At 41.6% G+C, this 24,594-nt stretch overlaps 1 protein-coding gene across 1 annotated transcript; it reads right to left on the bottom strand.

Annotated features, from left to right (window-relative positions):
• Positions 1–803: 803 nt before the first annotated feature.
• Positions 804–2,084, bottom strand: LOC111891819 (protein CANDIDATE G-PROTEIN COUPLED RECEPTOR 7). The gene has a single exon (XM_052770901.1). It carries the CDS (start codon positions 2,082–2,084, stop codon positions 804–806), a length of 1,281 nt encoding a protein of 426 aa, XP_052626861.1.
• Between the last annotated feature and the right edge of the window lie 22,510 nt (positions 2,085–24,594).

The following is a 24,594-nucleotide window of genomic DNA, read 5'->3' as shown; positions in this document are numbered from 1 at the left end:
AAAACTGTTTATGACAGTTTTCAGACAAAGAATGTATTTAACCAATTTTTGGTCAGTTTTTTAGTACTTATGAAATTGATACATCTCATTCTCTGTTCTTATTCTCTTCTGAGTCTTATCCAATCAAAGATTAGGGGGTACCAACCAAATACTTTGATTTGAAAGTGAAATCACAATTCTCAGAATATCCAAGTGCCTTTATTACCCTGAAAATCTAACATGACAAACTTTTGTGAACTGATTCTAACAAACATAACCAAATTGATAAGGTTTTATGGAAAAATAAAGAGAAAGAAGTCGATCTAATAGTATTTTGTTGGATTGTGTTTCAAACTGATTCTCAATCAAACTCTTTTGTAGAAAAGAATTAGGTCTAAATCTATAAAATAAACAACTCTAAATCCTTATACAAAACAACTCCAAGAAATCGGAGGATACAAGGGCTAACATGTGAGAAATCGTCGATTTTAGAGGTGGAGCATGAACCTTCCCTTTTCGTTTCCTAGTAGGGAAAGAGTTGGACTTCTCAGTGATGGTGAGAGACGGTTTGTGCAATTGGGGGGAATGAAAAGTGGAATCGACGGGAATGAAAACCAAATGAGGGAAATAAAAATCAACGATCGATTTGGGTATACTTTTGAAGAATTATCAACGAGGGATCGAACCCATTGCTAATCCAACGTAGATTCCTTGGTAATCTCTCGTTACTCCCTCGCTAAAGGCTACAATTAAATAAACATGCGTATTTTTTTCGGTCGCTGAACTCTTGTAATTCCGTCTTTAATATATTCAAAGTGCATCACCTAAACAGAAGCAACAACGGCATAACAAAGAGAAGGTATGTCCGATTTCCATGCAGCTATCTCGACTGTTTTGCCATCACAATCCTCATCAGATGGCCGGAAAATGTAAAACACCACCATACATAACACAAGAAGGCTTATTTCCTGTACCCCGTGATTCGATGGTATCAAAAATGCAACCATCAAAAACCTCGTAAAGAACACGTATGCAAAAACCGCAAACCCAAATAGAAACAGCCTTACCCTATTCATAACATCATTGCCATCAGTCTCATGATTATCCTTATTAAACCAGATAACCGAAAACCATATTGGGACGAAAATAACAAAGCAACAGATGAAATCTATACTTAGAGAATCAACGACGTCCTCTTCATTATTATAAGGTCCGGCTTTCCATTCAAATATAGCATACACATTAACCCAAACCTGAAGTAGGATCACAATCATCAAAACCAACTTTTCCTTTACTTCCAAAAATGGCTTCCAGAAACAGTATCCATTACCAATCAGCACAATTAAGGTGAACAAAAGCACAGTCCTGACAAACTTACACATGTGATATAAGACATCCGATCCATGAGGAGTACCTGTAAACTTCACATAATATAGATCCGTTGCCGCAGAGATTAAAACAACCAAATTCATAACAAGCAACACACCCATTAGTAAATGCACCCTGTGAAAAGATCTCCGGTTCTTGAAGCATACTAAAATCCAAAACCCTAGAAAACACACATAAATGAAGGCGGAAAAGATGTAAAGAAACGGAAGCTGCCTTAGCTCTCCGGATAAATAGTTTTTGGTAGTCCCGTCATTGGTGTTGTAGAGCGCTACGCGACCATCCATGGTTACGACGGATTCATAGTTGCAGTTGACAAAGAAGAGTGAGTTCATACCAGGATTTGTAATAGTGTACGTTTTGTTGAAGGAAGTCTGAGGATCATGGGAAAGATCTTGGAAAGTAAAGAGGAGTGTGTTTAGTTTGAAATCCAATGGGCAAATAGTGTTTTGTTGGAATTCGAAGCGGTTTCTCACTTTAGGAGATTGAAGGATGAAACCAAAACGTGAAGGATCAGGTCGTGATGAGGTGGAGGTTGCAGTCACGGAGGAGATCACGAAGGAAATGTAACCGTCATTTGAGAACTTGAACTCCGAGATGAGGATCTTATGTCGGTTATTGGATCGAAGATTCAGAGATATGATTTCGGCTGTAGATGGTGCAATGAAGAGGAAGAAGTGGAGGAGAACTACAGTGAGAATTTTTGCTAAAATCGTCATTTTGGATTCACCGGTGGTGGCTGAGAGCGGAGGAAAGGTTAGAGTGGCAGGATGAAAAAGTAAGTGCCGCAACCCATTATTACGGTGAAAACAAAATAAGAAAAACAGTGATAGTCGGATAAGGATCATCGAAGTTTGAATTTTGAAAACGATAATATATATTGGATAGAGACGATAAGATAATCGATATTGGATAGAGTCGATTCCCATAATCTCGATTTCCCTGGGATTATGGAATATTGTTCACAGGCAATACGACTGGGGAGGACTAGTAGTTAAGATTATTTATATGGAAGGACGAGTAGTGTAAGTATTAGACACACTTAGCAATTTAATGCTTCCTCCTCTCAATATTATCGTCTACTCAATATTATTGCCTACAGCCAAAAAAACACAAGAAAAATATTAATTACCACTAACTTTATATAATAAAATAATAATTTTGTCATTACTTTAAATTTAATGTCCAATTAAATTCTTTGTTGGTTAAGTAATAATAAGAAGGTATTTTAATAAAAATATTATTTATTTTTAGAAATTGACTATTATTTTGGGACAAACCAAAAAGGAAAAATGGACTATAATTTTGAGACAGAGGGAGTAATAGGGATAATGACTTAAAAAGATAATGTATTTTTTGATTTGTACACATTTGGTTACTGAGTTTTTTTCGTCCACATTTTCCCCTTCAACTTATTAAACTGTACACATTCGGTCCTTATTATCGGTTACTCCAGGTTAGACGGGAAAAATGACTTAAAAAGGTAATATATTTTTCATTTTGTACACATTTAGTCCTTAATATTTTTGTACATATTTAGTCCTTAACATTTTTTTTGTTTCAATATATATATATATATATATATATATATATATATATATATATATATATATATATATATATATATATATATATTGAAACAAAAAGAAAATATTAAATACTAAATATATACAAAAATATTAAGGACTAAATCTTAGCCAATATATATATATATATATATATATATATATATATATATATATATATATATATATATATATATATATATATATATATATATATATAAAAGTTCAAATGAGAACTATTTTTAAAGTGAGAACATGAAGACAAATCTCAGCCAATCAATATATATATAATTAATTAAATATAAAAGTTATAATATTTTACATTAATAAAGGCAAGGTTTGATTGTTTAATCAACTTTAAAGAATATATCAATCAAACTCTTATAATTAAGGAACGTTTTATATTATCTCTATCAAACATTTATTAATTCTTCAATCATCAATTGTATGTGTCAGTTATCAATATTTGTCATTCTGCAACGAGTTTGATGATATAAACGAGATCAATGAAGAGGACGAGATCAATTACGCTCAAACTGCATCAGTCCATGACGATTTTTTTGTCAAGTGATGATGAATTTTGTTCGACTGATGATGATAATACCGCATTTGGAAAAGTCAACATCATGGATGTGACATCCCCAAAATCACGGCCAGAAAAGACCGGTTTGTTTATGCTTTGTTTAAAAATCAGAGTTACATTTTAAATGAAAGTGTTGTGGAATTTGTCCCAAAACAAAAATATGATAAAGATTTATCAAAAGCATTTCCATAGAAATGTATTTCATTAAAAGACTCGGGATGTCATGTTCGTACAGATCAAAAGCATAAACAGTACAATATAAGCCTTACTACATTATTTCATATCTACAGGCCTATATCCGTAATCCCTCGTCCAAAACATCACACCTATGCTCATGCGCCACTACCTGTAATACATAAAACTGAGTGGGTCAGGCTTGGGAGCCTGGTGAGCACATAGGGTTTTCAACCCACAATAAATAAGTTTATTAATTTCATCGATCAACAATAACCCGATTACCCGTTCCCGTTATCCTCACTTTACGTCCCTAAACGCCTATCATAAGGGACCTAGCCTAAGGATCATCATCGGGACGGACACTACTGCTAAGGGGATTCCTCAGCAATAAATGTCCTAAAGGCAACCATGTGGGGGATGGAGTACATCGGTGAACACGTCGTTCACAAACACCTACAGGTTGCGAGCCTGCTAGCGTTCCACTGGACTGTCTAGAAGAGTCCGTGGTCGTCATCCATACTCCGCTAGATGACAGAAACAACAACATCAACATCGAGGCCTCTCATCATTTTATCACACATCAGCTATTACATCTACCCATGTTTTACCCCAACATTTTCGTAGATATAAAATACATATACAGTTTAAATCATTGAAAACATGTATAACAATGTTCATCTAGCATAGATAGCAAGTATTCAGATAATATGCACATATAGCATGTAATTTATATAAAATACTTCATATCTATGTGTAAGCTGAAAGTAACTATGTACTCACTTGTTAAGGTGATGATTCCAAAATCGGGCAGCGCTTGCTTCTAACGATTCTATTTTCCTTCGACGAAACCTAGCATTATTATCGCTAAATTTTAGTCTAATATTTACCGTGACCAACTATTAGTCTTAGTATTATTATTATTATATAAGCGTTAAACAATATTTTCCAACCACTATGTACAGACAGGGGCCAGACATAAAACACCGGAGGGCAGGACCATTTTGGCATATAGCACTTCTGAAATCCAACAACCCTATGCGGCCCTTTAAACCAGATTCCCCGTACCGCGAGTAGTTAAAAAAAATATTATAACGACACTTATATAAGTTATAATAATAGCTCAAATATTTATTATAAGTTCATAATAACAATACTAATTTTAAATATAAGCTATATTAAAATAAGGTAAGCATAACTTACTTACAAGGGGGTTTTAGCTAGGAGTCGGGCTCTGCAGGGGCAGAACTTCGTCGCTGAATCTTTCTAAGAAAGATTCGTGCAGCGCTTCAGCGCTCACCTTACTATACTAAGCTACAGAAAGAGAAGTCGAATCACGAGGGACCGAAATGCTCGGGGGATAAGGAGAGAAAGACTCTTGAATCAAGAGAATGGTGCAAGAAATATGAGAGCCCAATGCTCTTATTTATACTAATTGAATTTTCAAAAACTACCCTCCATAATTACTTAATGACCTTTTAGTTATATAAACAACTAAACACCCCTCTATAATACTATTATAAATGGATTTAATGATATTTGTACTAAGCTAATGTCGAAAGAACTCAACATTAGTCTTATAATGACCGCATCGTCGATACCTTTCTAATGATATATACATATGTATATATATGTGTACGTATACATGATTTATACTTTATTTTAATACATAAATATGCTATTATAATTTGTAACTCGTTCATACGAACTCCGTTTTTGACGTTCTTTATATCCACGCGTAGGTGAAGACGTACTCTACAACTTTCGTTAAGACTCCGTCGGCTAATTTTGACTTTATTTTTAAAGTTATATTTTTAACAAGCCGGGACAGGATTGGTCTGTTTAAAATCTCATAACTTCTTCATACGAAGTCAGATTTGGGCGTTCTTTTTATCGATGTTCTTAGTTTAACATATTCTACGACTTTCGTTTAGATCACTAAGGCTAAATCTCGCTCTATCGTAAATTCACTATTCACGCTTCCCGGTATCGTGCCGGTTCTGTCGTGAAACTTCGACGGGTCATAACTTCTTCGTTATAACTCGGATTTCGGCGTTCCTTATATGAACGGAAACCTTGAGACATATTCTACAACTTTATGTAGAGATATCGGGATTATCTCACACTTTAATTTTGACGCTCATTTTTATTCTTTATTAATTATACATTTATAATTAAATAATAAACACATATAATTCACATAATACTCAAATATTTCATCTTTATTATTTCAAAAAGAGTTACAAGAGTTGACCTAGAATATTACATTGACAAAAATGCTTAGCCCTGAAACCCGGGCGTTACAATTCTCTCCCCCTTAGGATGATTCCGTCCCGGAATCATGCATCAGCAAACAGATGTGGATAGCGACTCATCATGTCATCCTCTGTTTCCCAAGTGAGATTCGGCCCATTCGAATGTTTCCATCGGACTAGCACCAAGTCGACCATCTTGCGTCGTAACTTCTTAGTCTTACGGTCAACAATTGCCTCAGGCTCTTCGATCAACCTTTTATTTTCATCCATCCTTAACTCTGAGATTGGAATTATGTCGGGAACATCTCCCGTGAATTTCCTCAAATAACACACATGGAAGGTGTTATGAATACCATTGAGTTCTTCGGGCAATTCCAGCTTGTAAGCTTGGTTCCCTATCTTCTGAAGAACTTTGAACTGTCCAATAAACCTTGGACTCAACTTTCCTCATTTCCCAAATCGTATAAGTCCCTTCCACGGTGAGACTTTAAGCAAAACGGAATCCCCAACTTCGAAAGTTATCGGTCGTCTTTTCTTGTCAGCATAGCTCTTCTGACGATCCTGGGCTGCTAACATCCTTTCCCTAATCACCTGCAACTTCTCAGCAGTCTCATGGACTATCTCGGGGCCCATAAACTGCTTCTCTCCGGCTTCAAGCCAACAAGACGGCGTACGACACTTCTGCCCATACAAGGCTTGATAAGGAGCCATCTTGATGCTCGAGTGAAAACTATTGTTGTAGGAAAATTCTACCAGAGGTAAGTGCTCGTCCCAATTCCCTTGGAATTCGAGGGTACATGCTCTCAACATATCTTCCAGCGTCTGAATCGTTCTTTCGCTCTGACCATCAGTTTGCGGATGGTAAGCAGTACTCAAACACAACTTTGTACCTAACTCCTCTTGTAGACTCCTCCAAAACCTTGACGTGAAACGACTATCACGATCTGATACAATCGTAAGAGGGACACCGTGAAGTCTTACAATTTCCTTCACGTAAGCATTTGCGAGCTTATCCATAGACCACTTCTCGTTGGCTGCTATGAAGTGTGCACTCTTGGTGAAACGATCCACGACTACCCAAATCATGTCGTGACCGTTCTTCGTCCTGGGCAGTTTAGTCACAAAATCCATGGTGATGTCTTCTGTAACAGCCCAAAATCTCAAGTATTATCTAATTGCATTTTGGGGTGTTTTAAAGGGGAGACTCGGCGAGTTGGAGCCAGACTCGCCGAGTGGGGTCGCAGCTTGGGTCGCGGGTTCGCGATTGGACTCGACGAGTCCAGGTATGGACTCGGCGAGTCGACGCTGTTCAGTGGAAAACCCTAGCCGTTCAGTTTGGGACGTATATAAGGGATCTTATGCCGTCATTGTTCGTCTTTTGGCCGATTGAGGAGAACCTTAAACGACTGTGGCATCTAGAGCAAGCTTGAAGGCCATTATTGACTTTGAAGGAATTGTGGTGCAAGAAGAGGAAGGATTTTGGCCAAAGGAAGATCAAGGGGATCGAGTTCTGAGGTTTGGGGACACAGAGAGTACGTTTTCAGGTTATGTTTCGGATCATTCCTGTTATTTTGATGTGTACACGAATTTAGGGTTTATGAAACCCATTTGGAGATTAGATGGATTGTTGTGTCGTTATCCAATGTTTATAACCTTGTATTAGGACCCTTAGAGGTCCAGAAGGTCCCATGTTTGTATATTCGGGAATATATGTATCTCAGGAAGCAGTTCGATCGACTGCATGGCGTGGACTCGCCGAGTCGGATGAGCAGACTCGGCGAGTAGCTTGAAGATTTACTGGGACTCGCCGAGTTTGTTCTTCAGACTCGGCGAGTAGAGTCGGGGTGGCCCCGCGATTCTTCCAGGAGTAACTCGTCGAGTCAAAGAGGATACTCGACGAGTAGAAGGGGACTCTTAGAGGATTGAAGGACGACCAGACTCGCCGAGTCGCCAGGGAACTCGCCGAGTCCAGTCGAGCTGACAATGGGCTGTTGACCAGAGTTGACCGATGTGATTTCTTAGGGTCAGTTAACGTGGGAGATAGAAGTATTAATAAGGGATATATGATGTTACAGGGAGCTTGTAACTCGGAGGATCAAGTGCAAGGGACTTTAGGAGTTGCTATCTTCCAGTGTCCGCGAGGTGAGTCTTCTCACTATACTTCACCCGGAAGGGTTTGATTGTGTGACCGGAAGGTCAAGTATGTTATGTGTTAAGTTTATATGCTATAAATGGAAAGTTAGCTGCTACGCGTGATATACATGCTTATATATGGGCCGGAAGGCAAAGTATTATGTGACAGAAAGGTCAAGTATGATATATGGTGTATGTGCTTTATGTGTTAGAGTATTTGTATTATGTGTTATATATGTGTATGGGCCGGAAGGCAATTATCTTATGGGCCGGAAGGCAATTATCTTATGGGCCGGAAGGCAATTATCTTATGGGCCGGAAGGCAAATATCTTATGGGCCGGAAGGCGAGTATCTCATGGGCCGGAAGGCATTGTACAGTTGACCGGAAGGTCAGGGCCTGGAAAGGCGTATGTGCGTAAGGTATATTGGGGAACTCACTAAGCTTCGTGCTTACGTCGTTTATGTTATGTTGTTTCAGGTTCTTACAGTAACGCGGGATGGCAACGGTTCGATTGTACACACCGAAGAAAGAGTTGTGTTTGGAGGATCCTGGTCTTCTATTATAACGAAAATGTAACTATGTTTTGTAATTCAAATGTGAATAAGGTTTTAAACAAGTGTTTTAATATCAAATTGATTATTTAAATCAAAATTTTGTTTTTTTGAAATCACGGTGTTACAAATTGGTATCAGAGCCTTGGTTTGAGGGATTCGGACGCGCCTACGGGTGAGTCTGGACTCAAACTGAGGAATTAAGAAAAGGTTTTCAAATAAATAGTTTTCTAAAAGTGAATAAGAGTTCAAAGAGAAAGCAAGAAAGAGCAGTGTGTACAATCAGCCAGAGCCAAACGGTGATTTCCCAAAATACCCTTACTTTTGTATTATGAAATATCTATTATGCACTTTATGAGACATTATTGCATGCTAGAGACAGGCTAGGTATTTCACATCTTAGGACTAGAGTGGCCTGATTTGTGATGCCTTAGTCTAGGGTTTGCTGTTATATGTGCGTTATGCTCTTGTGTGTATGTGATGAGTGAGGGTATCTAGTTAGAACGCACGAGGGGTAGAGCTACAGAGTACAGTGGTACTTCCGAGGATGAGCCGAGAAGGTGGAGCTATCACAGCTAAGGAGTCCTATGTATGCTTCGATGCTCGAATGTTGCTTGCTTCGTGCTTTGTGGAGTTCTCGATGATGGGAGACAGCTACTAAGTGAGTATGACGATACTCAGGAGGTAGATGTTTGGCATCATCAGGAGCTCTTCAGCAGCTGATAGCAAAGAAGTGGGAGGACGGCGGAATGGGCTAGAGATTAAACCTAGCCAAGATTGGGTGCGCGGGTAGAGTAGAGGATTTCGCTGGGGAGCGAGCATGCAAGATGGGATTGGTGAAAAAGAGTAGGTCGATCAGCTATTTAGGAACTCTGGGATGGTCCGTGTGGAGAGTATGGGTAGATGTGGCAGGTAGTATGGGCCCGTACTACTGAAAGCAGAGGACCCATACTTGATACAGGGAGCATCCTAAAGGTCCTAAGGAACAGATTGAGGGGTGATGTTATGGTTCGGATACCATACATCGGAGCGGATACAGAGTGATGTTATGGTCCGGGCACCATACATCGGAACAGATTGAGATAGATGTTGTGGTCCGAGTGCTATACGTTGGAGCAGATTGGGGAGTGGTGCTATGGTTCAGGTACCATACACCGAAGCATGTTGAGGAGGGATGTCATGGGATGAGTACCATGGTTCGTAGTGGATGATGCTTGTGGCTATCTTGTTATCCGGTTATGACCGATGAGGTAGAGATTGGACGCTATGGGTTTCAAGCCTGTAGACCATGATTGAGTACGGAGAGGCGTTCCTCGAGGGGAAAGGCGAGTGCTTATCAGAGTATTTTGGGTAAGAGTCAAAGACAGGGGAAAATTTCAGTTGAGTTGAGCAATCAGACGACAGAGGAGAGGTCACCTTTTGGGTGGGTGGTGTCATTGATGCTCGTGTGCAAGACGCGAGAGGTCTGGTGTTTCAGTTCTGGATTTGGGAGTACACCCTGCAGGTAGTTATCGATAATGACTTCCCTCAGAGCATCAGGTAGCGGGTGTACCGCGAGACAGAGATTTACCGTGAACAGACAGTCAGTTGGGGCTGAGGTAGCAGAGAACCACACCACATCTAATTGAGAATAACAGGTTGGGTTATAGTGGTAGCAGTGAAGAGTTCAGACGAGTTTTGCAGTGCGGAGAGTTGTCGTCTAGGTTGAGAGTAAGTCCCTGTCCTTGGGACAAATCCGGCGTTGGATACGGGTTGATGAGCTGAGATGAGAGGAACGATGATGCTGCGGCGCAGTCTGCGAGCCAGATATGTTATCGAGCAGTGCAGGTGCTTAGTATTAGATCAGTATGGGATTTGGAACGATTAGAGGCAGCCGTGATGAGAAGTTCTTGGAAAATTAGCTAGAGGTTCAGAGTATAGGGGATTGATTGACTCCATAAGGGGAGGGACTATCGGGTGTTGCACAGCACTTTTCTGGAGCAGATACGACTTCGCTGGTGAAAGGTAGTCGTGGGTTGATTGTATACTAATTGGTGTTGGTTTGAACCCTAGTGGGGGAGAACCGGGTGCAGTATGTAAGAAAGCAAGAATTGTCAGGAGTAGTAATAAGTGGAGTATAGAGATGCAGTAGGAAAGCATGAGACTATAGGTGTCGATGATCGAGTAAAAAGGGGTTACATCGGAGCTTGCGGGTCCGGTGGTGCATGCCGCAAGTGCGGAAAGGAGGGGCACTGTGCTCGGGATTGTTGGCAGTCAGTGCCAATTCGGGATTTGAGGAGGACAGGATGAAGCGGAGCCCCAGAGGGCTCATGGTCGTGTTTATCTGCGTGCGACAGAGGGAGACGGAGCAGTGCCGGAGGCAGCGGCGGGTATGATGTTTTCATGATGTCATAATTGTCTTGCATTGATTTGGCGTTTTGTTTGTGCTGGTATCTTGTATGGATTTCGATGCGGTATTCGTTGTTTCGCGGGTCTGGCATGTTTATGGATTGGTGCTTCAGGTTTTCGCTTTGGCATACGTTATTCACTGATGGTTGGGTATGGTTATAATTGGTGTTTTAGTGTCAGTAGTCTTGTGCGGTTTTCGATGTGGTGTTCATCCTTTGGGCAGATTGTGAGTTTGGTTATGGGTTATTGTCGAGGATTCCTTTGGTTATCGTTCGTGAGGGTTGTTAGGGGAGATGCGGCACTGGGTTGATCGTCGGGTAGCATCTACAGTCGTGGAGTGGATGATTGAAGGACTAGATTTTTGTGGGTGGGTTGATCAGGGAGGATGTGTGTTTTGCTGAGGGCTGCTTGTGCTTGTGGGAAGCAGTCAGTGTGTAATTGTTCTCCTTGTACAGGATTGTTCTGTAAGGTCGTTAATGACGATCGGTGGCAGTTAGTCAGTGTTTTAGTGGGGGAGAATTAGAAAATTCTCCGGGAGATCGATGAGTATGTGAGGGTGCTTAGCTGTTGGGATTCAACAGTGTTTGTCAGCGCAGAGTATAGGCCGACGAGAGCGAGTGTCGGGTATGCGGGGCGGGATACAGACCTAGGGCATTCGATTGTGGAGGCCTGAGAGAAGGTCGGGATCAAGCTTGAGTAAGTGACCGGGGTTATGTGATCAGAGTATTGGTATGTTTGAGATACGTGATGGGTTGTACTACATTAATCCCACGGGATTATGTTGTGCATGTTTCTAGAGCTGGAACCGGAAGGTTCCAGAGTTAGAACCTGAGGGTTCGCAGAGTTGGGTGTACGGACCCACAGAGATATAGCCTCGAGTGGCTAGTATGTGTTATGAGAGTCGGTCCAGTCATGCTGGAGACTCTGTTGGTATTGCTGGATCAGTTGAGATTACGGATGGTGTATGTGCAGTGTGATTACATTGGAAGGTCGGGCCCCGGGGTTAGTGATCTTGTTTAGCTGAGGCAGTGATCTTAATGAGTGGAGAGAGTGCATGAGATTGAGAGCCCCTGCAATGAGAATCAGAGTATGTGGATAGCGGTTATGCAAAAAGGGTGGTGTCGCTTGGGGCGAGCACTGTGGTACCGGTTGGAGTGGCATTATGGCCAAGAGGGCTCCTTGGAAAAAGGAAAAGAGGAAGGTGTGTAACTCCGAAGGGGTGCAAGTTCACGAAAGTGAAAGCTGCAGAGCAGAATTATGGTTAGAGCATTTCAAGTATGGTTTCGAGCATCGTATTTGCGGCAGTGAAGTAGGAACCCATCCGGGTTGGGATGACTGACGAGACTCAGAAAGGATGCAAGGGAATAGAGAAGCTTGAATTCTCAGTGTGATTCTGATCAGGGTATAAGACGGATATTAGTAGTTCGTCTTGGGAGATGTTCGAGGATATCATCAGTGAATCGGGTTTTCAACCTGCGAGTGTTGGGACTAGTTCAGTATGTGTTTGTGATGGCAAGAGGGAACTTGTGAGAGTTGATCTGAGAGGGAGAACGGATCTCTCAGTCGGTCCGAAATGGGCAAAGTGGGCTTTGGATCGGGGATCTGGTGGTTCAGGATTTCCTAACCCTTATGGGTTGAGCGATCGTTGAGATTTGGAGCAGAGTGCATCTTGGGTAATTTCCGATTACAGAGAGTGATGAGCAGTTCAGAGTTCGTACTTTAGTTGACAGGGCAGACTCAGCAGGTTAAAGAGAGTTAGTGATCGTCTAGAGTTAACAGGAAAGTTATGCAGGCAGACGCCGTACGAGCATGTGATTCCGGTCGGCGACCTCGTATGTCTGTCGGGGTGTTTCAATTTAGGAAGAGGGGTAAATGGGGGGGCCCCGGTATGTTGGGTCTTTTCGTGAAGGTACGAAGGTAGGAAGGGTGACCTATCGTTGGAGCTGTCAACGGAATTGGGACGGATCCATGACACTTGTATGTGTCGCAATTGAAGAGGTGTATAGCGGATAAGTCAGCAGTGGTTCTACTAGAGAACGATTAGGTGGATACGAGCCTGTGTTACGTCGAGAGGCCAGTGGCCGTCGGAGATCGGAAGATCAAGGTCCTGAGGAACAAGGAGGTACCTCTGGTATTGGTTCAGTAACGGCCTCGGGAGAGATCGGTAGTGTCTAGGGAAGCCGAAACGTGAGATGCGGGAGCAGCAGACAGAACTATTTTCAGAGTGAGACTTCGAGGGCGAAGTCTAATTCTAGTGGGGGAGAATTGTAACAACCCAAAATCTCAAGTATTATCTAATTGCATTTTGGGGTGTTTTAAAGGGGAGACTCGGCGAGTTGGAGCCAGACTCGCCGAGTGGGGTCGCAGCTTGGGTCGCGGGTTCGCGACTGGACTCGACGAGTCCAGGTATGGACTCGGCGAGTCGACGCTGTTCAGTGGAAAACCCTAGCCGTTCAGTTTGGGACGTATATAAGGGATCTTATGCCGTCATTGTTCGTCTTTTGGCCGATTGAGGAGAACCTTAAACGACTGTGGCATCTAGAGCAAGCTTGAAGGCCATTATTGACTTTGAAGGAATTGTGGTGCAAGAAGAGGAAGGATTTTGGCCAAAGGAAGATCAAGGGGATCGAGTTCTGAGGTTTGGGGACACAGAGAGTACGTTTTCAGGTTATGTTTCGGATCATTCCTGTTATTTTGATGTGTACACGAATTTAGGGTTTATGAAACCCATTTGGAGATTAGATGGATTGTTGTGTCGTTATCCAATGTTTATAACCTTGTATTAGGACCCTTAGAGGTCCAGAAGGTCCCATGTTTGTATATTCGGGAATATATGTATCTCAGGAAGCAGTTCGATCGACTGCATGGCGTGGACTCGCCGAGTCGGATGAGCAGACTCGGCGAGTAGCTTGAAGATTTACTGGGACTCGCCGAGTTTGTTCTTCAGACTCGGCGAGTAGAGTCGGGGTGGCCCCGCGATTCTTCCAGGAGTAACTCGTCGAGTCAAAGAGGATACTCGACGAGTAGAAGGGGACTCTTAGAGGATTGAAGGACGACCAGACTCGCCGAGTCGCCAGGGAACTCGCCGAGTCCAGTCGAGCTGACAATGGGCTGTTGACCAGAGTTGACCGATGTGATTTCTTAGGGTCAGTTAACGTGGGAGATAGAAGTATTAATAAGGGATATATGATGTTACAGGGAGCTTGTAACTCGGAGGATCAAGTGCAAGGGACTTTAGGAGTTGCTATCTTCCAGTGTCCGCGAGGTGAGTCTTCTCACTATACTTCACCCGGAAGGGTTTGATTGTGTGACCGGAAGGTCAAGTATGTTATGTGTTAAGTTTATATGCTATAAATGGAAAGTTAGCTGCTACGCGTGATATACATGCTTATATATGGGCCGGAAGGCAAAGTATTATGTGACAGAAAGGTCAGGTATGATATATGGTGTATGTGCTTTATGTGTTAGAGTATTTGTATTATGTGTTATATATGTGTATGGGCCGGAAGGCAATTATCTTATGGGCCGGAAGGCAATTATCTTATGGGCCGGAAGGCAATTATCTTATGGGCCGGAAGGCAAATATCTTATGGGCCGGAAGGCGAGTATCTCATGGGCCGGAAGGCATTGTACAGTTGACCGGAAGGTCAGGGCCTGGAAAGGCGTATGTGCGTAAGGTATATTGGGGAACTCACTAAGCTTCGTGCTTACGTCGTTTATGTTATGTTGTTTCAGGTTCTTACAGTAACGCGGGATGGCAACGGTTCGATTGTACACACCGAAGAAAGAGTTGTGTTTGGAGGATCCTGGTCTTCTATTATAACGAAAATGTAACTATGTTTTGTAATTCAAATGTGAATAAGGTTTTAAACAAGTGTTTTAATATCAAATTGATTATTTAAATCAAAATTTTGTTTTTTTGAAATCACGGTGTTACATCTTCCCATTTACCCATGGGTACAGGTAAGGGTTCTAAACTCCCATACGGTTTCTGATGTTGTGCCTTAACCCTCGCACATGTTACGCACTCGGCCACATACTTCGCAACATCGAGCTTCATCGTCGGCCACCAGTAGTAGGGTTTTAGGTCCCTATACATTTTAGTGCTACCGGGATGAATCGATTACATGGTCTTGTGTGCTTCTTCCATTAGAAGATCTCTTATTCCTCCCGTCTTAGGTACCCAAATTCGATCTTGGAATACCTTCAGTCTACGACTGTTTGTACCGAACACTAACGTTCTTCCCAAATGTTCTTCCTTTCGGTCATTTTTCTCTAAAGCTTCTTCTTGAGCTTTCCTGATGCTTTCCACAATCGTCGAGACGACTTCAATTCTTAACGCTCTTGGCCTTTTCCTTTCAAGATTGACTTTCCGACTGAGAGCATCATCAACAATATTTGCTTTACCTGGGTGGTAAAGTATCTCACAGTCGTAGTCCTTGAGAAGTTCTAGCCAACGTCGTTGCCTCATGTTCAACTCCTTCTGATTAAAGAGGTACTGGAGACTCTTATGATCAGTGAAGAGCTTGCACTTCGTGCCGTAGAGGTAATGCCTCCATATCTTTAAGGCAAATACTACCGCTGCCAACTCCAGATCATGAGTGGGGTAGTTCTTTTCGTGCTCTTTCAATTGTCGAGATGCGTATGCTATCACCTTTTCTCTTTGGGTCAGAACACAACCCAACCCGACTCCAGAAGCATCACTATAAACCGCGAAATCTTCGACTCCATCGGGTAGAGAAAGTATCGGTGCTTCACATAACTTCTTCTTTAGTTTCTCGAATGCCTCATCGTGTTTCTCACTCCACGTATATGTAGCTCCTTTATGAGTCAAAGCTGTTAATGGAGCAGCTATCGAAGAAAAGCCTTGGATAAATCGTCGATAATATCCGGCTAATCCTAGAAAGCTTCGAATTTCCGTGGGACTTTTCGGACGTTCCCACTTCATCACAGCCTCGATCTTTGCGGGGTCAACCATTATTCCCTCCTGGTTAACAACATGACCCAAGAATTGGACTTCCCGTATCCAAAAGTCGCATTTGGAGAACTTTGCAAAAAGCTTCTCCTTCTTCAACACTTCTAATACTTCCCGTAGATGCTTTCCATGCTCCTCTTGGCTTTTTGAGTAGATGAGAATGTCGTCGATGAACACTATCACAGATTTATCGAGGAATGGTTTACAAACCCTATTCATCAAATCCATGAATGTTGCGGGAGCATTGGTTAGCCCGAATGACATAACCAAGAACTCGTAGTGTCCATATCTCGTTCTGAATGCAGTCTTCTCAATATCCTGCTTTCTCACCTTTAGCTGATGATATCCTGACCTAAGATCGATCTTTGAGAAGTAGCTCGAACCTTGCAGCTGATCGAATAGGTCATCAATCCTCGGCAATGGATACTTGTTCTTCACCGTTGCCTTATTCAGCTCTCGGTAGTCTATACACATTCTCATACTTCCGTCTTTCTTCTTCACGAATAACACCGGAGCTCCCCAGGGTGATGAACTAGGTCGAATAAAACCGTTGTCCAACAGCTCCTGAAGTTGCGTCATGAGCTCCTTCATCTCCGTCGGTGCTAATCGGTAAGGTGCCTTTGCTATCGGTGTTGTTCCTGGTAACAAGTCTATACGAAACTCCACTTGCCTATCAGGTGGTAATCCGGGAAGATCTTCGGGAAAGACTTCCGGATAATCACACACAACCGGTATATTCTGCACCTCTTTCTTCTCCTTCTTGGCATTGATTACGAATGCCAAGTATGATGCACATCCTTTGGACAAACATTTCCTGGCTTTCATCAGGGAGATGATTCCAGAATTCACTTTGCGTTTGTCCCCATACACCATAAATGATTCTTTTCCGGGTGGGTTTACCTTTACTATCTTCTTTCGGCATTGAATCTCAGCATCGTTGGCGCTAAGCCAATCCATACCCAAAACGATGTCGAAACCGTTTAACTCTATGGGTAATAGCTCTTCGTGGAATTCGTTTCCGTTTAGGTCAATGACGATGTTCCTAATACGATTACTAACAGGTACGAATTTGCCACTGGCAACTTCTACAATCAGGGCATTATCTAGTTTTTCTACAGGCAATGCTAATTTCCCACCAAATTTATGTGACACAAAGGAGTAGTTGGCTCCGGAATCAAATAGTATATTTGTAGGCAAACCATTTACAAGAAAGGTACCTGAAGCGACGTCTGCTGCCTCCTTTGCAGCCTCGAGCGTCATCTGGAAGGCTCTCGCCTTCGGCTTCGGTGGTATGTTGGGTCTTCCTGTCTCCTTCTTCTTCGGGCAATCCCTTGAAATGTGCCCCTCCTCGTTGCACTCATAACAGACCTTCTTAGTGAATGTGCATTCATTGGCATAGTGCCCAGGCTTTCCGCATTTGTAACAAGTGACCCCTCCGTCACACTTCCCAGAGTGCTTTTTCTTGCACTTGTCACACCACTTCGCTTCTGATCCTCCTCCTCTCGAACCAAACTTCGAGAATCTACCCTTCTTACTGGACCTTGAGGATCCGTCAAATTTCCTTTTCTCGCCAACCTCGACTTTGCTGGCAGCTCTTCCCTTAATCATATCCTCCACAGACTTGGCAGCCCAGATAGCTGCCTCCAAAGTTAGTACCTGACGCACTGGCACAGCGTACTCCCATGTTAATCCCTTTGCATACTTATCAATTTTCGTCAGCTCATCCGGAACAAGACGCAAGGCAAATTCCATCTTTTCTGTGAAGTTGTTCGTGTATTCATCGATTGACATGCTCCCCTTCTTTAGGGTTAGAAACTGGTTCTCTAGCTCGAGCAGGTTTTGAGCTGAGCAGTACTTTCGTTTGAATTGTACCAGAAATTCTGCCCATGTCAGTTCCAGGGGTTTGTTGGGGCTTAAAGTCTTCCCCAAAGTATTCCACCAACGTACAGCGCCTCCTCGAAACTGACGCACTGCAAATGTGGTCTGTAGCTTCCCTCTGCAACCGCATGTCATGAAAGCTAACTCCATCTCCGAGATCCAATCCATGACTCCGATTGGATCTTCCTTTCCCGTGAAAGTCGATGGCTTGCAAGTCTGAAAATCCTTGTACTTGCATCCATTTCTCTCGAATCCGTCATCTTGGTTATTTTCTTGAACTATTGGTTGGTTGACTTGACCAACAGTTCCACTGTAGTCTCCTTCCTCAGTCTGCCCTTCGTTCAACTCGGGCTGTTCGATTTGAATAGTGCCTTCCTTTCGATTTTGCTGGAGCAAACGTCTAGTTTCCTCCATTTGACGATCCAACATAGCCTGGATCATCGCTTGCACTCCGGCCATCGTGACTGGTTCAGATGCAACTTCTTCTACAACAGGTATTTGTTGAACCACTGGGGGTTGGTTCGTATCTCCATTCGCGTTCACGTTTCCGCTACGGGTCCTTGCCATCTTGATCTATACACCGAATAAGGTGAATTTAGATCTTTATTTAGGATAGACGTTTAAATCGTCCTTATCACTCCGAAACGTTTACATGCTAGTTCTAATATCGTAGTCGTATGTTTAGAATTCTAAACACATAAGGTTTCCAGATCCGGTAGGCAACAGACCATAGATCCGAACAATTAACAGCATATTATGCACAAAACATTTAGCACATAAAAGCATTTTAGGCACAATTCCTAAAATAAGCTAGTGCTCACACCTCACAATCATCGCTTAGCATTCTAAGTTTAAGTCTAGAAATCCTACAAATTCCTAGTTCGCTTAAACTAATGCTCTGATACCAACTGTGACATCCCCAAAATCACGGCCAGAAAAGACCGGTTTGTTTATGCTTTGTTTAAAAATCAGAGTTACATTTTAAATGAAAGTGTTGTGGAATTTGTCCCAAAACAAAAATATGATAAAGATTTATCAAAAGCATTTCCATAGAAATGTATTTCATTAAAAGACTCGGGATGTCATGTTCGTACAGATCAAAAGCATAAACAGTACAATATAAGCCTTACTACATTATTTCATATCTACAGGCCTATATCCGTAATCCCTCGTCCAAAACATCACACCTATGCTCATGCGCCACTACCTGTAATACATAAAACTGAGTGGGTCAGGCTTGGGAGCCTGGTGAGCACATAGGGTTTTCAACCCACAATAAATAAGTTTATTAATTTCATCGATCAACAATAACCCGATTACCCGTTCCCGTTATCCTCACTTTACGTCCCTAAACGCCTATCATAAGGGACCTAGCCTAAGGATCATCATCGGGACGGACACTACTGCTAAGGGGATTCCTCAGCAATAAATGTCCTAAAGGCAACCATGTGGGGGATGGAGTACATCGGTGAACACGTCGTTCACAAACACCTACAGGTTGCGAGCCTGCTAGCGTTCCACTGGACTGTCTAGAAGAGTCCGTGGTCGTCATCCATACTCCGCTAGATGACAGAAACAACAACATCAACATCGAGGCCTCTCATCATTTTATCACACATCAGCTATTACATCTACCCATGTTTTACCCCAACATTTTCGTAGATATAAAATACATATACAGTTTAAATCATTGAAAACATGTATAACAATGTTCATCTAGCATAGATAGCAAGTATTCAGATAATATGCACATATAGCATGTAATTTATATAAAATACTTCATATCTATGTGTAAGCTGAAAGTAACTATGTACTCACTTGTTAAGGTGATGATTCCAAAATCGGGCAGCGCTTGCTTCTAACGATTCTATTTTCCTTCGACGAAACCTAGCATTATTATCGCTAAATTTTAGTCTAATATTTACCGTGACCAACTATTAGTCTTAGTATTATTATTATTATATAAGCGTTAAACAATATTTTCCAACCACTATGTACAGACAGGGGCCAGACATAAAACACCGGAGGGCAGGACCATTTTGGCATATAGCACTTCTGAAATCCAACAACCCTATGCGGCCCTTTAAACCAGATTCCCCGTACCGCGAGTAGTTAAAAAAAATATTATAACGACACTTATATAAGTTATAATAATAGCTCAAATATTTATTATAAGTTCATAATAACAATACTAATTTTAAATATAAGCTATATTAAAATAAGGTAAGCATAACTTACTTACAAGGGGGTTTTAGCTAGGAGTCGGGCTCTGCAGGGGCAGAACTTCGTCGCTGAATCTTTCTAAGAAAGATTCGTGCAGCGCTTCAGCGCTCACCTTACTATACTAAGCTACAGAAAGAGAAGTCGAATCACGAGGGACCGAAATGCTCGGGGGATAAGGAGAGAAAGACTCTTGAATCAAGAGAATGGTGCAAGAAATATGAGAGCCCAATGCTCTTATTTATACTAATTGAATTTTCAAAAACTACCCTCCATAATTACTTAATGACCTTTTAGTTATATAAACAACTAAACACCCCTCTATAATACTATTATAAATGGATTTAATGATATTTGTACTAAGCTAATGTCGAAAGAACTCAACATTAGTCTTATAATGACCGCATCGTCGATACCTTTCTAATGATATATACATATGTATATATATGTGTACGTATACATGATTTATACTTTATTTTAATACATAAATATGCTATTATAATTTGTAACTCGTTCATACGAACTCCGTTTTTGACGTTCTTTATATCCACGCGTAGGTGAAGACGTACTCTACAACTTTCGTTAAGACTCCGTCGGCTAATTTTGACTTTATTTTTAAAGTTATATTTTTAACAAGCCGGGACATGATTGGTCTGTTTAAAATCTCATAACTTCTTCATACGAAGTCAGATTTGGGCGTTCTTTTTATCGATGTTCTTAGTTTAACATATTCTACGACTTTCGTTTAGATCACTAAGGCTAAATCTCGCTCTATCGTAAATTCACTATTCACGCTTCCCGGTATCGTGCCGGTTCTGTCGTGAAACTTCGACGGGTCATAACTTCTTCGTTATAACTCGGATTTCGGCGTTCCTTATATGAACGGAAACCTTGAGACATATTCTACAACTTTATGTAGAGATATCGGGATTATCTCACACTTTAATTTTGACGCTCATTTTTATTCTTTATTAATTATACATTTATAATTAAATAATAAACACATATAATTCACATAATACTCAAATATTTCATCTTTATTATTTCAAAAAGAGTTACAAGAGTTGACCTAGACTATTACATTGACAAAAATGCTTAGCCCTGAAACCCGGGCGTTACAATGGATGACCACAATCAACGGGATTTCACATTTCTTGAAAATATTCATCAATCTATTCAAGTTCCTAGTATGTTTTATTTTTTATTTTTTATTTTTTATTTTTAAAGTTTGTTAAAAATGTGTCGATTACATTACACAATTTTGTATATTGTTAGAATACTATCAAAAAATTGATATTTCAGTATCGTATACTATCTATTTAAGCCCATTTCATTAATTGACATTTCAGTATCGTATAATATCTATTTAAGTTTATTTGATTTGTTGATTTGTTATTTGTATTATGTTATTAACTTGTCATGGTTATTAGATGTTACAGACATTGATCAACACTTGGTAATAGCTGGTAAATTGTATTGGATTCCTTATGTCCCTCATGATCTTAAGCCAATAATAAACCATAAATACCCATCTGATGATGCAGTTGAAGACATGTACAGAAGATATGCATGTGCAACAGGTTTTGATGTTAGAAAGTCAACAAACAAAAAAAAGCGTGGTATAGTGTACATCAAATATCTGCTATGTAACAGGGAAGGTTTCCCAAATACATCTCCTGTTGATACTTTGGACCCCAAAACAAGTAAAATTAAGAGAAGGGTTGACACTAGTAGGACCGAATGCAAGGCACGTATACGATTTAAAATTTTTCCTGGAACTACCAAATGGTTGTTATATGAATTTGAAGAAAAACACAATCAACCACTACAAAAAATGTCATTTAGTCGCATACAAAAAGTGCCACTAAAAACCCAAAAAAAATGCCACTAAAGGCTTCTCAAAGAATCAGCGGCACACTTAATAAATGCCACTAGAAACGCTCCCATTAAAACCTTTTAGTGACACTTTTTGTTTTTGCTGCTGCAGTTTTTAGGCTTTTTGTAACGACCCAATTTTCACATCCAAAAATTTCATTTTTAAATCAATACTTTGGAAAACATTTGTGAATAAACATCGTTTGATCCTATCATTTCATAAACATATTTCGTGTCTGAAAACTAAAATATAAAAACAACCATAATGTGAGAGTACAAATCCCAAAATAACTCATGGTGCGGAAAACAATATGCATGTATGATGTGTTGCTACCGCACCAGCTCCTTCCCCTTCGAAGAAGAGGTACCTGAAAACAAAACTGTAAACTGTAAGTACGAAGCTTCGTGAGTTCCCCCATCGTACCACGTACAATACAATCACATAACGTACAAAAACTGTCAGGCATATCTGGGTGCCCGACCTACCCCTTCGGTCCTTTCGACCGGATACTGCCTAACAAATTTGGGTGCTGGCCTCCCTTTCGGTCCTTTCGACCGGACACTGCCTAGCATATCTGGGTGCTGGCCTCCCCTTGGGTCCTTTCGACCGGATACCGCCTAGCATATCTGGGTGCTGGCCTCCCCTTCGGTCCTTTCGACCGGATACTGCCTAGCATATCTGGGTGCTGGCCTCCCCTTCGGTCCTATCGACCGGTAACCAGGGACTATTTCACCCCTACTACTGCCACTATCACATAACATCATAACATACTAGCACATAAACATATCAAGTAGTAGAAAACCTAGATGAATATCACAAAGACAATCATCTAACATACAACTCCTAATGATGGGTCGACATTGTGGCCGTAGACCCACCGCTATTGCAAGGTAACTCACCTCGAAAAGTAGCTGCTGAAAGTTTGCTTGCTAGACGACTGACTGCTGCACTGGTAATCCTCTGGCTATAAATCCATAAACATAGATTAGTCACTCCTACATACCCTTAGGTCAAATGACTGACCTACCCCTAGTCCAAGGTCAACTCCTTGGTCAAAGTCAACTTCCAGTTGACTGGACTCGCCGAGTCATGTCACAGACTCGCCGAGTCCCTTTGAAACGACCCAAAAATACGACCCAAAAATTTCATTTTTCAATATAACCCAAAACCATAAATCTGAGTATCATATCATAAAACCACACACTATGTTTCTCAACCGTAATAAAAATACTGTGAGGAAAACTGTATCATAACTGAAACATATCATAATCAAGAAACTGAATCAACTCCCAGGAATAAAACTGAAACTGTGGTGTGTGCGATGACATCATCCCGAGCTCTTCCCTTTGCTTGCGGAAGTACCTGAAACCAAAACTGAAACTGTAAGCACAAAGCTTAGTGAGCTCCCCCAAACTACCACATACCATACAATACATATAAAGCACATACTGGGCCTTGCCCACTGCATCGGACCGAAGTCCGGAACTGACTACATCGGACCGAAGTCCGGAACTGACTGTATCGAACCGAAGTCCGGAACTAACTGCATCGGACCGAAGTCCGGAACTGACTGCATCGGACCGAAGTCCGGAACTACTCATCATAGCATGGCATAACACATATCAAATAACATAAACACACATACTGCATTCTGCATCGGACCATAGTCCGGAACATATAACACACAACGTGCTTGAATCACGGAGACATCAAGCATACTGAACTACTGCTTCGGACTGAAGTCCGGAACTGCTACTAACTAAACGGGCCGGCATTGTGGTCGTAGACCCGTTCCTACTGGAAGGAAACTCACCTCGTGAACTGGCTGCTGTGTGTATGGCTCTGGAAGCTAACTGCTGCTGCTCCGGTATCTCCCCGGCTACAAATCCATAACACACTGAATCAAATGCTAATCACTGCATTGGGGTAAAATAACTCTTTTACCCTTGGTCAAAGTCAACTCTCCTGATCAAAGTCAACTCTCCTGGTCAAAGTCAACCCACAGTTGACCTGACTCGCCGAGTTGGGGCGCCAACTCGCCGAGTCCCCATTCTCACTTCTCAACCCTACTCGCTGCTACTCGTCAAGTATGGCATCAACTCGACGAGTCCCCTTTCGAATCCACAACTCAGACAATCTGCATCCGACTCGCCGAGTCGTATGAACAACTCGACGAGTTGTTCTTCGAGCTAAGAAGATTGCCTTGGACTCGCCGAGTTGTATGAACAACTCGCCGAGTCCCTCCATTACTGAGTCTGACCTCAAACTCGCTGAGTCCACTCTACCACTCACTGGTCCCACTCGGTATCACTCAATAAGGGAAAATCGGGGACTCGCGACTCGACTCGCCGAGTCGTTCTTCCGACTCGCCGAGTCGCTTGCATGCAACAACTCAAAACTCGATTCTGCTTGAATCCAGTGTATAAAACTTATAGATCTGGACTCCCTTAACTCGATTAGCACGTAAAGATTCTATCTTTACGTGCCCATATGCATCCATGAAGATAAAATAGCTCAAAAAGCATAATAAAGGCTAGATCTAGGGTTTCCATGCAAAGTATCATCAAAAAGGCAATAGATCCGGGCTCTACAACTCCTAAATGAACAGATCTAAGGGTATCTCGACCTA

The sequence above is a fragment of the Lactuca sativa genome, chromosome 4 (assembly GCF_002870075.4).
Source record: "Lactuca sativa cultivar Salinas chromosome 4, Lsat_Salinas_v11, whole genome shotgun sequence".
Taxonomy (NCBI): Eukaryota; Viridiplantae; Streptophyta; class Magnoliopsida; order Asterales; family Asteraceae; genus Lactuca; species Lactuca sativa.
Note: the sequence above shows the minus strand (reverse complement) of the source record. Positions and strands in the feature narration are given on the sequence as shown.

Coding starts and splice junctions, on each gene's coding strand:
- LOC111891819 (XM_052770901.1), bottom strand. CDS start 2,084: ATGACGATTTTAGCAAAAATTCTCACTGTAGTTCTCCTCCACTTCTTC.